This window comes from Muntiacus reevesi, chromosome 6, assembly GCF_963930625.1.
Source record: "Muntiacus reevesi chromosome 6, mMunRee1.1, whole genome shotgun sequence".
NCBI classification, from domain to species: Eukaryota; Metazoa; Chordata; class Mammalia; order Artiodactyla; family Cervidae; genus Muntiacus; species Muntiacus reevesi.
The window spans coordinates 60,500,810-60,516,607 of NC_089254.1; the positions used below are offsets into that span (position 1 = coordinate 60,500,810).

Here is a 15,798-nt window from a genome sequence, read left to right on the forward strand (position 1 = left end):
ATCCAAATTAAGTAAATTAAAATAGAATGATCCCGTGTAACACAAAACGTCTTTATAGTTTGCAAAGATATGAATATGGAAAACCTTGCAGTGTCTTGGGTCTCAGAAATGCTAATTTGTAGGATCTAATTTTAAGAGCTTTTTGTTTCACACGTAGATGTTAAGAAAAAGCCATGTACCCTCAGAAATCTCTTTTCAGGGGGAAGAAAAAATCCAATTTTGTTGTTCATTTAGTTGTTGTGTGACTCAGTTTTGCTGATAGCCACATGATTTGTGTACCTAGGATTAGGAACTTTTTATTATTGCTAATAATAAAGATAATTAATTTTTATTTTGTGCCTATAAGCTTTATCCAGGATATCATGGAATGGATTTATAATAGTTATGTTTTATAAATTGATAAAAGCTGGATTACTGTCTGAAAGGATTATAAAACACCGTATGATGAAAATTAAGATTCAAACATATACATTACCATCGATCCAAACATATGTATTACTAAACAGCCTAGAATGGTATGGTTAACTGAGATTTAAATAATTGAATTTGCCTTATTTTTTATAGTTAGCTAATGAATGCAGCAGATCATTTCTTAAAGGTAGTTTACTTGGTTTTTATTGGCACCCTGTATCCAAGTCCTACACCTCTGGATATTGTTTACTACCTATGCTGTTGTTGTAGGACAAATTCAAGGACAGAGTAACTCAAGAGTATTCTGAGGGTAATCAGTATAAATTATCTATTTTCCCTGTGCCTTGGTTTTCTTATCTTGAAAAACACTATTAGGCAGTAGGGCAGAGGAGGTGTGGAGGATAGATGAAGAAATTCTAAGCTCTGAAATTGTGTATTCTCATAAGTATCTATAAAATTCTGAGAAGCCACGTTTTGCCATTTAAGAAAATTGGCATAAATTTCCAATTTTTAAATAACCTTTGAAATCTGTTTTCTTCTACCACCTTCTTCTACTCTCCCACCTTTTGCTATTCAGTTTCGTTTTTGTTTTATGTTTGTATCAAGAGACAGTTTCACTTTCCAGTTTTTACTTTTTATTGTTGCTATTTTTTTTACTGCTGCCTTGAAAATCTAATCAGGGAGAATTCTTTAAATGCCCTCCAAGAAACTGATTTTATAATGTTTTACAAATAATGAATTTATAGTTCGATCTTCCATGTCCTGATCACCCTAAGTGTTATTATTAAAAACCCAAGCTTAGGACAAGTAATGTATGTTGCCAGAGATATGCAGTAAGATTTTTAGGACTGTTGCTGATACCCTGTCCATATTGTAGTAATACATACCTTAATATAAGTAGTATACAGTTTATCATTCAAAATTTCATTACTTTATTGTATAGTTTAAATGTTTCTGAAAGTAGCATACTTAAAGCAGAATCACAGCTTTTTAAGCTAATAATATCAATAAATTTTAATATTTTTTCACTTTCCTATAAGACAGTCAAAAGGGCCTTTAAAAGTATTCAATTTGCATTCAGATACTTTAAAACGGTATAAAGGCAAATCAAATTTTTTACTTGATACAGAAATTTTCATTGATTTATAAATAATTTCAAGGGGTAAAAATAATCATCTCAGAATGAAATACCACAATAGCTGAAACTTGTCAGTTCTCAGGTTTATGCTATGCAAGTGAAGTTCTTCTTACCTCTTGCTTCGGCCTTTAGCCTTGTCCTACATGTTCCTTGTAACGAACACTGTTACAGTAGAGACCTTAAACTCATAGCAAACGAACACAAAGTAATGTTTTTTCCAGTTTCCACATTTTCCAGTCCACATTTAAAGATGCCCAATACTTTGAAACTTCAAAACTTTCTTAGGAGTTCATAGTTCAAGGGTAATATTTTCTATATTTGAACAAGTCTTCTGCACTCGATTTGTTTTTTTCAGCAACTCTTCTCTTGAAGCATCTGCAACAGATGACTGCTGGCAGAGTAAGCCAGAACTTTATATACCAGGTATAGGTTTACAAGCCTATTGGTTTAAAAATACTCTGCCCTAATTTTCAGTGTCTTCCTTAGAGTACTGCCAGAATGCTGACATTTATACCCTAGTCGGTACACTTCTGTAATGATAGTGATTTTTCTGTTAGGACTATAGTATCACTTGTGTGAGATTATCTTTGAATAAGAATAAATTCTGAAAAAAAAAAAAAAAAAAGAATAAATTCTGGTCAGATTGCCATTGAGGACTAGGAAGAATGAAATATTGTCACTTGAGATTTATGTAGTATCTAGTTAGCTATTTAGGTTTGCTTAGTCCTAAAGTTGGTCTTTTTACTTATTATCATATCAAATTTCTGATCACTATTTAATTTGTATTTTGTTTAAATAAAATTAATGGAGGTCATGAGAAAGATGATTAACTTTCTTACCTACTGACACTGGCTTTTTTTTTTTTTCCCCTTTCCTTTTCTACTGAACATGAATGAAAGCTCCAAAAAGAGCCATAGTTGAGGATGGAGAGTGGAGAGGAATTGGGTCTGCTGGGCTACACCTAACCAAAGATTTTAGATTCCCAGATAGTAAAATGTATTCTTCACTGCTTGAATTGTTTCTTTTAGGTTTTCCAAATGTGTCAGAATATGTTGATTTTTTTTTTTAAAGCTTCACTGTACTTTTTCACATTCTCTTTCTTTTTTTTCAACCTAATAAAATGGTTTTATTTAAATAGTGCCTTCTGAGAAACCTAGAAACCCTTTTCAGATATTAAACATTGAAGAAAAGCCATAAGCATTTCATAGTTTATATTTTGGATTCCCTAAATGAAGAAACAGACTTGCTAGGCAATTTCAATGACAATATTTTTCACATGTGAAAAAATGGAGGTATCCTACTATTTAAATATTGTTTATCAACTCTAAGATGCCATCAATTATAAGATCATCGACTTACTAGCAGCCCTTCTGAGAGGGGTGGGAAACACTTTTTCAAGTAAGATATTTCCCAATTTTATGTACTTTAAGTGGAATAGGGAAAGGGTTTTAGAATTTGAGAATTTTTTAATATCTGCTACACATGTTTTAATTATAAAGAACATTCATCTAATGTTCAACTTCTGTTACCAGAGTCTAAGAAAAAGTCAGTTATTTCCTCTCAGCTAACTTACCCTGTTTAAATAGTGCCTTCATTATAAACTTTTGCTTACCTAGAATAAAGAAAGTAGAGTCATTTGAGGAGCAAAAATAAATAATTTTCCTTAAGATTTATACTGCAAAAATGAAACTTAGTATAATAAGATGTCTTACCCAAAACCCTTAAATGATCATTCAGTTAAACACTATCACTTAACCTATTTTGTGCCAGATACTATGCTAGATTCAAACACAAGTCAAATCTTAGTCACAGCATTTCACAAAATTAAAGATTTTAATATGAAAAAGTTGAAGAATAAATCTGACTTCTGTGGATTATGTTTCTCCTAACATTCTGTTTGTATATTTCTTCACTGATTCAGGATTAATAATGCATGATTTTCCCACAAACTTCATCCTTACATGTAGAGAAGATGTTGATAAAGTGCTCATGCAATAAAACATTTTTTCCAAATATATACTTCACTTTAACTCTTTATTCAAATCTTATTAAACCATATAAGTTCTTATAGGAGAGCTGCAAGTTCTCCGTACAAAATTTTTAGCCCAAAACTTTGTGAGATAGAGTAAAATCTTTGCTGAGCTTCTTAGGAAAGAAAAAAGCTGCCTTCAATAACTTAGTATTTCAGTCAAACCAAAGTGTATTAACATACAGGAAGAGCCTGAAATGTCTGCGTGTCACATGTACCTTTTTTCTCTCTCTTTTACTGTGACATCACCTGGGAAAATCCAGAAGATTGGATAACCAAGAAATGCTTAATCAAGATTCTGCTGTACATGTGAAAATGGTGGGTATTTGACTATTTTCAGTTCCATTTATTAATGGTGAATCTGCACCACTTTTATCTCTGTCTTTAATCAGATAATTAATTAAGGGACTGTAACTTTACACAGATCTTTCTTCACAATGTTAGACACCCAACAGAACTTCAAATACTTGTTGAATTGACTTTCCTTGGAATTTTTTTTTGCTTGAAATATAATGTGCATTAAAATGTTTTTCAGCAGATAAAATGATTACCCCATTCCTTTTTTGTGCTAAATTTTCCTTGCTCAGTAACAGCACAGTTACATCATACAACATGAGATCTTTTATCTTAGGCCTCTGAATTAAAATGACAAGCATTTAACTAATTTTTAAAAACTTTTTGAACAGCAGTAGCTTTCATTGCATTATACACATTAGGATGAGATAGGGAAAATATAGGCTTTGGCTTCAGAAGTGGCTTCAGATCTTAACTCAGTCCTTATTAGCAGTGACATCTTTGAAACCACGCAACCATCTCACCTTTAAGAAATGCATGTGAAACCACCAGTCTCCTGTTGTCCTTATTCGTATCTTTTCCCAGCTTTATTAAGATGTAATTAACCAATAAAATTATAAGCTATTTAAAGTGTCCAATGTGATTATTTGATACGAGTATACATTGTGAAAGTTTACCCCCTTTAGTTACCATGTCCATGACCTCACAAATATACCTTTTTTTTTTGGAGAATATTTGAGTTGTACCTTTGGAGTAAATTTCAATTATATAATAGTAATAATCACCATGTTATACATTATATCCTTTGACCTTATTCATCTTATAATTGAAATGTCCTCATGCATATTTACTGAAAAAGTATTTATATAAAGTACTTAAAAGCACATGGTAAGCACCCAGTGAATGTCAATCTCCTATATTAGTGTTTTATGTAAGTAGGATTTATTTGTAAATGTGGGGGAAATTATGTCCATCCTTATTCAGTCACAAAACTTTAAAAATCACTATTTCTTTCTCTCTTTTAAAGAAGGCAGCTGCCCCATGATCTCTTTCTTATTTTCTCTTTCTGTTCTTTTTGTTCTTCCTTTTCTCTATTTTTTCATGCTTTTTCTTTCTAATTTTCTTTTTCTTGTTTGAACCTATAAACCAGAACTTAGCATGCAAGCAGCTTTGTGTCACCATTAGTAAATCTCTTGTTTCGTTTAACTTTCCTCATCCAGTGTGTGATGGGAGGTTAAAATTTACTCAGAGTGCTGATTAAGCTTGTCAGCAGTGTACTTAGAGCTCTTAGGATGAAGCGTATGAAATTGCTGATTCTTTAATACATGAAATAACAGTCCAATGTTGGCAGTTTTATATGGTTCAATCTAATACTTGAACATGACCTTTGCATCCATTGCATGATTGGCATTTGATTTATTGATACTGAGCATAAATATCTCTGAATTAAGTCAGTCTAAACTCATTTTCTTGCTTGAGTTGATTTTGTTTTTTTCCGAAAATGAATACAAGTGATATAAAAAATCCTGCCATATAATTTGTTGTTACCAGGGTCCTAGAACCTTCTACCATGTGTCTCCTTTAGAAGCAAGTTGCAGTGTAGTTGGGGCTTCCCTGATACCTTCCCTGATACCAGCTCAGCTGGTAAAGAATCCACCTGCAATGCAGGAGACCCCCGTTCGATTCCTGGGTCAGGAAGATCCCCTGGAGGAGGGCATGGTAACCCACTCCAGTATTCTTGCCTGGAGAATCCCCACGGACAGAGGAGCTTGGCGGGCTACGGCCCATGGGGTTGCAGAGTGGGACACGAGTGAGAGGCTAAGCAGAGCACAGCATAGCCCGTACAAAAGCACTGTGGAGGGAAAACAAGCCCTTGAGATGATACATGTTTAAGTAATTTTTATTATAGTCTGAATTTGTATAATTTTTACCTTTGGTGTGCTCTTCTAAAAAATTGCTAGCATTTTTTACGTTGCCAGCTGTACCCTCAAGCTCTAGGAAAACAGAGCTGTTCATCCTTTTCCCACATTAGATCCTGTATTTTGGCTCCTCCCCAGTCTCAGCACACCCAAATCCTGCTTCTCTGCAGAAGCCCAGCTCCATGGGTCTCCCTCCTTTGACCCCAGCAGAAGTAACCTTAGTTTCTCCTGTTTCTCTTGTATACGGACATCTTGACAATGTTTTTATTATTTGGATTACTTGTATTACAATCCATGGTAGAGAAGATGCATTTGAGTATAAGATGTATATCTCACTCAAACTTCTGTATCTCTTACAGGGTTGCTTAACAGAGTGCCTTACACTTAATGACTATATGGTAAATGAAGCAAAGAATCTCGCCTACACTACTTTAATGTGGAGACAGGCCAGATATGTGGTAGGCAGAAGAGATGGCTATCAGTCAGATTTAGCAGTGCTTAATCTTCAAAATAAAGCAAGAATCATCTAGGTGTGTCAGTGAAAAAAATGTACCAGTCTGCATAGGTGGCTTTAAAAATCTATACTTTTTATGTCATCACACAAAAATTGTACTGCCCGCTCCTTTGTACCCGTAATAAAGACTTCTGTTTGTACCATATCTGACCATTGGAAAACAAAGGAAAAATATTTCCACTGAGAGCTTCAGACAGAGGTTCTTAAGTAATTCAGACTCATTCTTGTGTGAGCTATGTTTAGAAATACACAGGTAGACATCATCAGGACAGTTCTGTGACTACCAGGCAGTATATTGTCTCAGTGTGGCCACAAGATAATATCAAATAATCTAATCAAATAATCACATTATTTGTTCACAAATACTGTAAACAAAACTGTTTAACTTTGAAATCAATTTCTTTCGAAATCATGCCTTCTGAATGTGGAAGTAGACTAGTAATTAGGAGTTCATTTCATCTGTACAAGTACAGTATATTTAAGATTAGCCAGAATAAGTATATTTTAGGTTTTCCTTAGTTATCTTTAGCATTGATTCAGCTTAGGCTCTCGTCAGCCAGAATACCCTGATTCTTGTCAGGAAAGCTTTGCTCCTTCCCCAGCATTGTACATTATGACCTTATAAAATGAATTTGTTTTCTTTTGCTCATAAATGATGGAAATTTTTAGTCCCTTATTTATTTTTCATAGCATTGTATTATAATCAAACTGGGAAGTTTTCAAACAATTTAAAATAACTTGCCCTTCAAATTTCAAGTATCATTATTTTATGTACCACCAAACAGGTGGGTATATTGTGTCCAAGAGGACTGAGGGAGGGATTTGAGGGGGTAACAGAAGTATGTGACATGTGATGAAGTGCATACTCCTGTAGTCTGCTTCATAATGTTCTGATACTCTGATATTCATTGATACATTTCATACAGTAAATTCTGTTAGGCTGTATTCTAAAATATTTCAGTAAAATGTCTAAATGTCTAATGTCTCAAGTTTTTGAGAAGTATTCATCATATACTTCAGTAATATATGTGTACTGTGAAAAGGGGAGATATGGTATTTTACTGTATAATCCAAGGCGAATATAATTTTTATATTTCTTACACCTGTGTCCTCACCCCTCTTGTGTTCTCTGGAAACAGTAGCTGCCCTTTCATCTGTCTTTATCACTCTTATTTCACTGTGGTACTGTTTGGGTGTTCACTACTACTGAAAATGAATGGTTATATGTTGTGCAGAAGCAGGAATATGAGCGCCTCTAGCCACTGGTTCTCTTTATTTTCACTGTAAAATAAACCGATCTAATAGTTGATAGCCTAGCAGAAACCAGCCTAATTAGAAGTCCTGTTTAAATATGGCTTTTTAAAATCAAATGTATTGTAGGATGTGATTTGCTTGAGGCAGGACATCTTTCTTAGTATGGACACACTAAAACGAAATGTCTCATTTTTTTGGTGAAAATAGAGTAAGTGACATATACCCTCTGTTGCTTTCAGTAATGGGTTAGTTACTGAATAAAGCATATGCTATTTATTATGCATCTGCCAGTTAAGCCAGATGTAAGAGCAGAATTTGATTAGGGGATCAATTTACTTGCTAAGGTATTTGTAAGGGAGCATCAGAAGTGACAGCAGTAATTCCTAAAAGTCAACAGGAAAATAGTATGAGCATCGTACCCCGAGCTTCTTATGTCTGACGAAGTAGACACATAGTAAGTATTTAAAAAACAAATGGGTGTTAGTGAATGAAAAAAAGGAATATAGGAGCAAGTGCCTATTGATTTTTCTCATCTGTTTAAAAAATCACAATAAAATAAATAGTGATTTAGTTCAGTTCAGCTCAGTTGCTCAGTCGTGTCCCAACTCTTTGCAGCCTCATGAACTGCAGCACACCAGGCTTCCCTGTCCATCACCAGCTCCCGGAGCTTGCTCAGACTCATATCCATTGAGTCGGTGATGCCATCTAACCATTTCACCCTCTGTCATCTCCTTCTCCTCCTGACTTCAGTCTTTCCCAGCATCAGGGTCTTTTCCAAGGAGTCAGTTTTTCACATCAGGTGGCCAAAATTTTGGAGTTTCAGCTTTAGCATCAGTCCTTCCAGTGAATATTCAGGACAGATTTCCTTTAGGATTGACTGGTTTGATCTCCTTGCATTTATTTAGATGATTTAAATAACCTTTTTTCTTTTGAAACACCTTAAAGTTCATTTAAGTTAAAAGGATCACTGTATGAAGGTTAATTGTATTGCAGGTTATCCTCCTACCCTATTTAAAAAATATGGCTTTTTGAAATTAAGTGTATTATAAATTCAGGCCTTTCATTCATGAAGAAAAATTTAATGTTCCTACTTCTGTTTCCTCTCCACTTCTGTATTCATCCTCCAATCTTAGGAAGACATATTAACTTTTTTCTAATTTTCTGATTTTATCCATTATATAGGGACAGCTTGGGACCTGACAGATTTACCTAGTCAGATTCTCTTATAGCAGAGATAAAAGGCCTGGGGAATTTTTCATAACTTGTGTCCATAACACACATGAAATATGTTAATATTGGAGATAACACTCATATAATAATAGAATATAAAATAAAGTTTACTGGATACAAGCCACTGTAGAATCTTAGTTTGAGGTTCAGTTACTGTCTTTCTATACTTGGAGCTGACCATTAAGTGATTTGCAGTTTCCTTCCCCCAGTCCTCTTGTGCTATAAGAGTACCATGCTGGTGCTAATTTTACTCTGATCAGTTTCATTCTCTCTGTGATATGGTAGAAAAAATAAGCTATTTACATAACGTTAAACTGTTGAGCAAAGCTAAAGCCTGCATAAACCAGCCTAAGTAGCAGCCTCAGCCCAGGTGGCCTGATATTTAGTAGTAATCTTAATTTGGAATAAATCCATTGTAAAATTTATGTCAAGATTAATGAAGTTTTGGGGGGTATAGTACAATAAAGGAGTAAAGATCTTAAAGCAGCCTTTCAAATTAAATACATTGATATTAATTTCAGAAAGCCAGATGCAAAAGTATATAATGTGAATGAGATAAACTATGTGCATACACATGCATGTTGCAGTCATAGAAATGAAAATAATAGAAAACATTAAAGCACTTGTTTAGCTTTGGGCAGTAGAATTACAGGCAATTTTTCTTTTTTATACTTCTGTTTTTTTCTGTTGTGAACATGCATGACTTTTATAATTAGAAAAATTGCATTTTATGATAATGTATTTAAAATGTAGTTTTGTCTTAATATTCTAGATGGAAATAGCTGATGTGCTTTAAAATTTTTTGGCTATATAAATGGCAATTTGTTATGGTGGTTTGCTTTTTTTAAAATAATGCCTCGACACTTTTACATCTTTAAATGATACAAGCTTTTTATATTACTCTGCTTGCTATCAAAGAAACCTGGGGAAAAAGAAATTTAAAATAGTTAATTCATTTCTTTGATTCTTAGATGCCAGAAATCCAGAAAAATTCAGTTCACATCAAGAACCCATCAAGAGTAGAAGAAATTATCTGTGGTCTTATCAAAGGAGGAGCTGCTAAACTTCAGGTGAATCATTATCAAGAAGCCTTTAGCATTAAACCTCTATTTTTCATGTTCAAGCAGACTCATTCATTTTATGTCTTGCTACAATCTGAATAAAGAAAGCTTAGATAGACAAGCTTTGCCTGTCCTTTTGGAATGTAAAAATCTAAGAGATGTATCTGGAATTGGTCTAAAATATGCAGAATACCCCACTGGAAACAAACAGAAGTTAATAACCTTGAAATAATTTTAACTTTTCTTTAATATTAAGTGCTCAGCTAAATAGTGCTATGCATTAAGTATTAAACCATCTTAAGTAAATTGATTTAACAATATGATTAATAATCTTTAAATTGTGGACAGTTTCAAGGTATTCTTTTAATATAATAAATCAGAGTAGTCAAAATAATGTGTAACTATTAGGAGATAGCTAATTTTTCTAATTCTTTTTTTAAAGGAATGTTTTACATGTAAGTTAAATAATCTGGATATTCACTAAAAATTTATTCCCTTTTTTAAATATTTTGAAAAAAGTATTTAGCCCAGTCTCCTAAGTTTCAAGAGCTGGTAAACTATTGCTGTGTATCATTCATTCATTCATTGTTTAGTTTATTTAAATAGACAAATCAAGAATGTACAGTTTCAATAACTAAAAGCATGGCATAGTTTATTTCCACTGCATTTTTGTACATTGACCAAGTAGGTTGAAATTGTGCAATGTTTTATTGCTATCAGAAATAGTAACCGTATTACCTGCAGTTTCAAATTCCTATACTGATTAGTCAGATTTTATTTGGTGACTGTGCTGGGGTACTTAAGGTTCACCCTGTAGTTAAGGAAATTCTCAAGACTTGACATATGAACTACTTTAGAAAACTCAGTGGAGACAGAATAACCTCCAATGGAGGGCAGGGATAGAACACTAGAGGAGTCTCATTCCTCTAGAAAATGTGCATTAAGTGTCTGGCCTTGGTAGCTGTGATTTCATAACGCCTTTTCCCCTTTTCTTATAGATAATAACAGACTTTGATATGACACTGAGTCGATTTTCCTACAAAGGAAAAAGATGCCCATCATGTCATAGTAAGTGTGGCAATCGTAAATAGATTCACAAAAATAATCATGAAGTTCATTTTTTAGCCTATGTTATCTGAGATTGCTTGTGTTTTTTTCTTCTTTGTGGACATTGAAAGTGAGAGGGGCCTTCTTTTTTTATTATATTTTGAGGATTTGTTTTCCCCATGTTACATAAATGGCTGTTTTCCTGTACGGTTTTGGTTGCAAGAGGAATGAAGACTTCTGAAATTTTCTCTCCAAATGTGGTCTATTTATTCAGAAAATATTTAAGTGAATTTAAACTTTGAAGTAGCCTAAAGAAATAGATTTATCAAATACTTTGTGTTTTCTAGGAATATTACTAAATTTTTGTGTCATTGATAAGTAAAAGAGTGAGTTACAAAAAAAAAAAAGAGTGAGTTACTAAATAAATAGCAACTTAAAATGTGTTGCTGGAATAATACACCTTTTTTGTTTTCCAAACTTAGCAATGAAGTTTTAAAATAATACTCCTCAACCTGACAACCAGGGATATTAGCCCTCTCTTTCTTACTGTTGGAACATGCGTAATTTGAGAAATCATTGATATATTTATTTTAAAAACCACTAAAAATTACACCCTTTGGCCCAATAACTTTTCTCTGGAAAATTTCTAATTTAGTAATCCCAAATGTTGGGGAAAAGCTTCAGATCTAAGGTTTAGATTTTAAAATCATTAGATTTTCTAGGAATGCCATGTGGATTATAACTAAGACCAGAAGTTGTAATGATCATGCTTCTTGACCTGGCGTTTAAGTTAACCATAGTAAGTTATTTATATTACTGGTAGCATCAATCAGAGTATTTCTTTTCTTTTTTTATCTTTTAATTAAAGTACAGTTGATTTACAGTGTTATGTTAATTTCTTCTCCACAGCAAAGTACTCAGTTATACACATATATATATTCTTTTTAGTATTATTTTCCATTGTGGTTTATCCCTGGATATTGCATATAGTTCAGAGTATTTTTTTTAATGCCTAGTTTGCTTTCTTTCTTTAGATGTCATTGACAACTGTAAGCTAATCACAGATGAATGTCGAGAAAAGGTAAAGACTAACTATAATCCAGGGTTACTCAAAGACGTCATTACCCTTTTTGCTGAGAATTTTTTCAGGTTCATTCACACAAACAAGAATAGATGGAAAAGTTCTCATAGCCATATCTGGCACAGAGTAAACACTCAATAGATCTTAGGCTTATTGTATGGATTATATGCTCCCAACTTATTTTAACAAAAAAAAGTTAATAATAACTTTTTAATAATAAAACTTTCATGAGAAACTTTTAAGTTGATTACCAAAATAGTCTCATGTCCTTACATTAACTGGGGAATTAAAACAAAAATATTGTGATGGAAATTCCCTGGTGGTCCAATGTTTAGGATTCTGTGCGTCCAATGTTTAGGATTCTGTGCGTCCAATGGAAGGGTCACAGGTTTAGTCCCTGGTTGGGGAACTAAGATCCACAAGCCTTGCAAACAAAAATAGAAAAAAGTACTGTGGTTTTATGTATTTTGTTCCCTTAAATTGATAGGAAACTGCCTCAGTTCTCTGTTTTACTTGAGTGGGTATCTACCTATGTCTATTTTAATAAATAAGAGTCCAAATATGAATCAAATTTAATACTTTCATAGGAGAACAAAAGATTTTTTTTGTAGTGATAATTTGATTATTGGTTTCACTGAATTACTGACCTGAGGTATTTAAAAAAAGAAAGGTAACTTCTTGTAGATATGTTTAGTTACATGTAAACTAAGATCAACAGAAATCACTTCAATGGATATATGCATTGGCTAGGCATGATCTTCACCATATAAAGCAGTGTGCAGAAAACACTTGTTTACATTGTTTTGTTTTCTCTTAGACTGAGCAGCTTAATGACAACTCTGTAATCTTAATGATTAAATTATTCACTTATTTCTAGTTACTACAGCTAAAGGAAAAATACTATGCTATTGAAGTTGATCCTGTTCTTACTATAGAAGAGAAGTACCCTTATATAGTAGAATGGTAAGTGTGCATTGGATGATGGGAGGATTAAAAATATAAAATAACATTACAGTTACAACTAGTGGTTTATTTTTCCTCTGTACTGTACATAAATAGATTCATAAATTATCCAGTGAGTTAGAGCAGTGATTAAATATGACAGCATGAACTCTTGATTCTCTAATCACTGCAGCAATCTAGAATTTGTTTTGTTAAGATGAAGATCAGTGGGAATAAATTTAAAATCATACCCTCAAGCCTTAAATTATAAACAATTCTTTTTTAAGTGTATGTGGCTGAATATGCAAAGAAAAAGAATTAGGATTTAAGTTAACTCTGAACTCAGTTGGAGCCAGCAGGTGACATAGTTACTGAGAAGTGTACCTCTGATGTTGGTCGTATTAATTGAAATTGCAGCATCCCAAGCAAATCAGTGAAAAGCATTGTGTTGAGTCCGGGGAGAATGCTATTAAAAGAAATGTTGACAAACTCAGTCTGTGTCATAGGAGTCCACTAAGATAATCAGAGGAATTAAAGCCACCCCGTTTGAGGAAGATTTCAAGGAAAAGAGATGACGCTTTGATTTGAGAGGCAACTTATGGTTTTGGAGTTTTAAGAGAACAGGAATGATGTTACTGGTCTTCATAATCCCATTACCTAACCTTGCACACTTAATCAGTATCTATGGTATGAAGCACTGAAAAGAGATTATTTACTTTACTTGCCTGTGCCTAAAAAGAAAATCTAGACTTGGAAGGCTTATACCAACTTATTTCAACATGATGAAAGAAAGGACTGTTCAGCAATTAGACTTTTCTAGCAGTGGTATAAGCTTATACCATTGGGAGAATGAGCTCACTAAAAAGATGGGAACTGATGCAGAGAAGAGGGTCACCTAGGAATATTATAGCTGGATTTTTAGATATCAGCTAGAGAGGTTCTGAAGGCTTATTATACTGAGATGCTGTAATTATAGGTGGTTTTATGTAATTACAGAGCACCTATATATAAAACTTTCCATAGCAAGAATTTTCTCTTTCTCTCTAGGCAATTTAGGCTACTCATGAAAATTTAGATCACAAACAGGTGGGAAAAAATGGCTTTGCTGTTCATTCTTACTGCCATCAGAGAAGTGATTATGCCTCCCTAGCTTCAATTCAGTTCTTCACTGTAGACTAAAGAAAGATTTACAACTAGTATCCTTTCATTATCTAATTAACATATTAAAACTAAACCAGAGTTTGAGAACTGGGAAATATGATAAGAACATGCATATCACATTTTGAGACACATGAGGTATACATTCATTAGTGATGAACTTAAATCTCTAAAATTTAAATTTAAAATTACAATGAATGAAGTACTTTTTTTCTCATGCAGGAAAACATTTTTAATAAAGATAATAGTCTTCAGTTCAGTTCAGTTCAGTTCAGTCGCTCAGTCGTGTCCGACTCTTTGCAACCCCATGAACTGCAGCACGCCAGGCCTCCCTGTCCATCAGCAACTCCCGGAGTTTACCCAAACTCTTGTCCGTTGAGTCGGTGATGCCATCCAACCATCTCATCCTCTGTTGTCCCCTTCTTCTCCTGCCCTCAACCCTTCCCAGCATCAGGGTCTTTTCAAATGAGTCAACTCTTCCCATCAGGTGGCCAAAGTATTGGAGTTTCAGCTTCAACATCAGTCCTTCCAATGAACACCCAGGACTGATCTCCTTTAGGATGGATTGGTTGAATCTCCTTGCAGTCCAAGGGACTCTCAAGAGTCTTCTCCAACACCGTAGTTCCAAAGCATCAATTCTTTGGTGCTCAGCTTTCCTTATAGTCCAACTTGCACATCCATACATGACTAGTGGAAAAACCATAGTCTTGACTAGACAGACCTTAGTTGACAAAGTAATGTCTCTGCTTTTTAATATGCTGTCTAGGTTGGTCATAACTTTCCTACCAAGGAGTAAGTGTCTTTTAATTTCATGGCTGCAGTCACCATCTGCAGTGATTTTGGAGCCCAAACAAATAAAGTCAGCCAGTTTCCACTGTTTCCCCATCTATTTGCCATGAGGTGATGGGACCGGATGCCATGATCTTAGTTTTCTGAATGTTGAGCTTTAAGCCAACTTTTTCACTCTCCTCTTTCACTTTTATCAAGAGGCTCTTCTTCACTGTCTGCCATAAGGGTGGTATCATCTGCATATCTGTGGTTATTGATATTTCTCCTGGCAATCTTGATTCCAGCTTGTGCTTCTTCCAGCCCAGTATTTCTCATGATGTACTGTGCATATAAGTTAAATAAGCAGGGTGACAATATACAGCCTTGACATACTCCTTTTCCTATTTGGAACCAGTCTGTTGTTCCATGTACAGTTCTAACTGTTGCTTCCTGACCTGCATATAGGTTTCTCAAGAGGCAGGTCAGGTGGTCTGGTATTCCCATCTCTTTCAGAATTTTCCACAATTTGTTGTGATCCACATAGTCAAAGGCTTTGGCATAGTGAATAAAGCAGAAATAGATGATTTTCTGGAACTCTCTTGCTTTTTTGATGATCCAATAATAGTCTTAATTTGCCTTAATTGATATTCTCCTTTTCTTTGATAATTTGACATTCTCTTTATACTTTCCAGGTATACTAAATCACATAGCTTGCTTGTTGAACAGGCTTTACCGAAAGCCAAACTTAAAGAAATTGTGGAAGAATCTGACATTATGCTCAAGTAAGTTTCTCAGATGTTTTGTTGTTAATTGTCTACAGACTTGAACTATTGTCATATATTTATTCACATGTTTTTTTTCGTTTTTTTATTCACGTGTTTTTTAATTAAGATAATCTATAAGAAAATGTTATATATAAAAACATATCCAAAATATGCCACTTGGTGAAATA

The 15,798-nt window shown here is 33.9% G+C and overlaps 1 protein-coding gene across 6 annotated transcripts in view; it reads left to right on the forward strand.

Moving 5' to 3' along the window:
• The window catches only part of NT5C3A (5'-nucleotidase, cytosolic IIIA), a 39,086-nt gene that overhangs the window by 19,981 nt on the left and 3,307 nt on the right, over positions 1-15,798 (forward strand). For 2 of the 6 annotated variants that reach the window (XM_065938598.1, XM_065938597.1), the window contains exons 2-7: positions 3,842-3,896; positions 9,761-9,859; positions 10,849-10,918; positions 11,932-11,978; positions 12,856-12,941; positions 15,539-15,628. In XM_065938598.1, the coding sequence (XP_065794670.1) occupies positions 3,861-3,896; positions 9,761-9,859; positions 10,849-10,918; positions 11,932-11,978; positions 12,856-12,941; positions 15,539-15,628 (428 nt within the window). In that variant the 5' untranslated portion in view covers positions 3,842-3,860. Of the gene's footprint in view, positions 1-1,951; positions 1,973-3,841; positions 3,897-6,302; positions 6,322-9,760; positions 9,860-10,848; positions 10,919-11,931; positions 11,979-12,855; positions 12,942-15,538; positions 15,629-15,798 lie in introns of those variants that run through there. The other 4 variants (XM_065938596.1, XM_065938601.1, XM_065938599.1 and 1 more) reach the window with 3 other exon arrangements.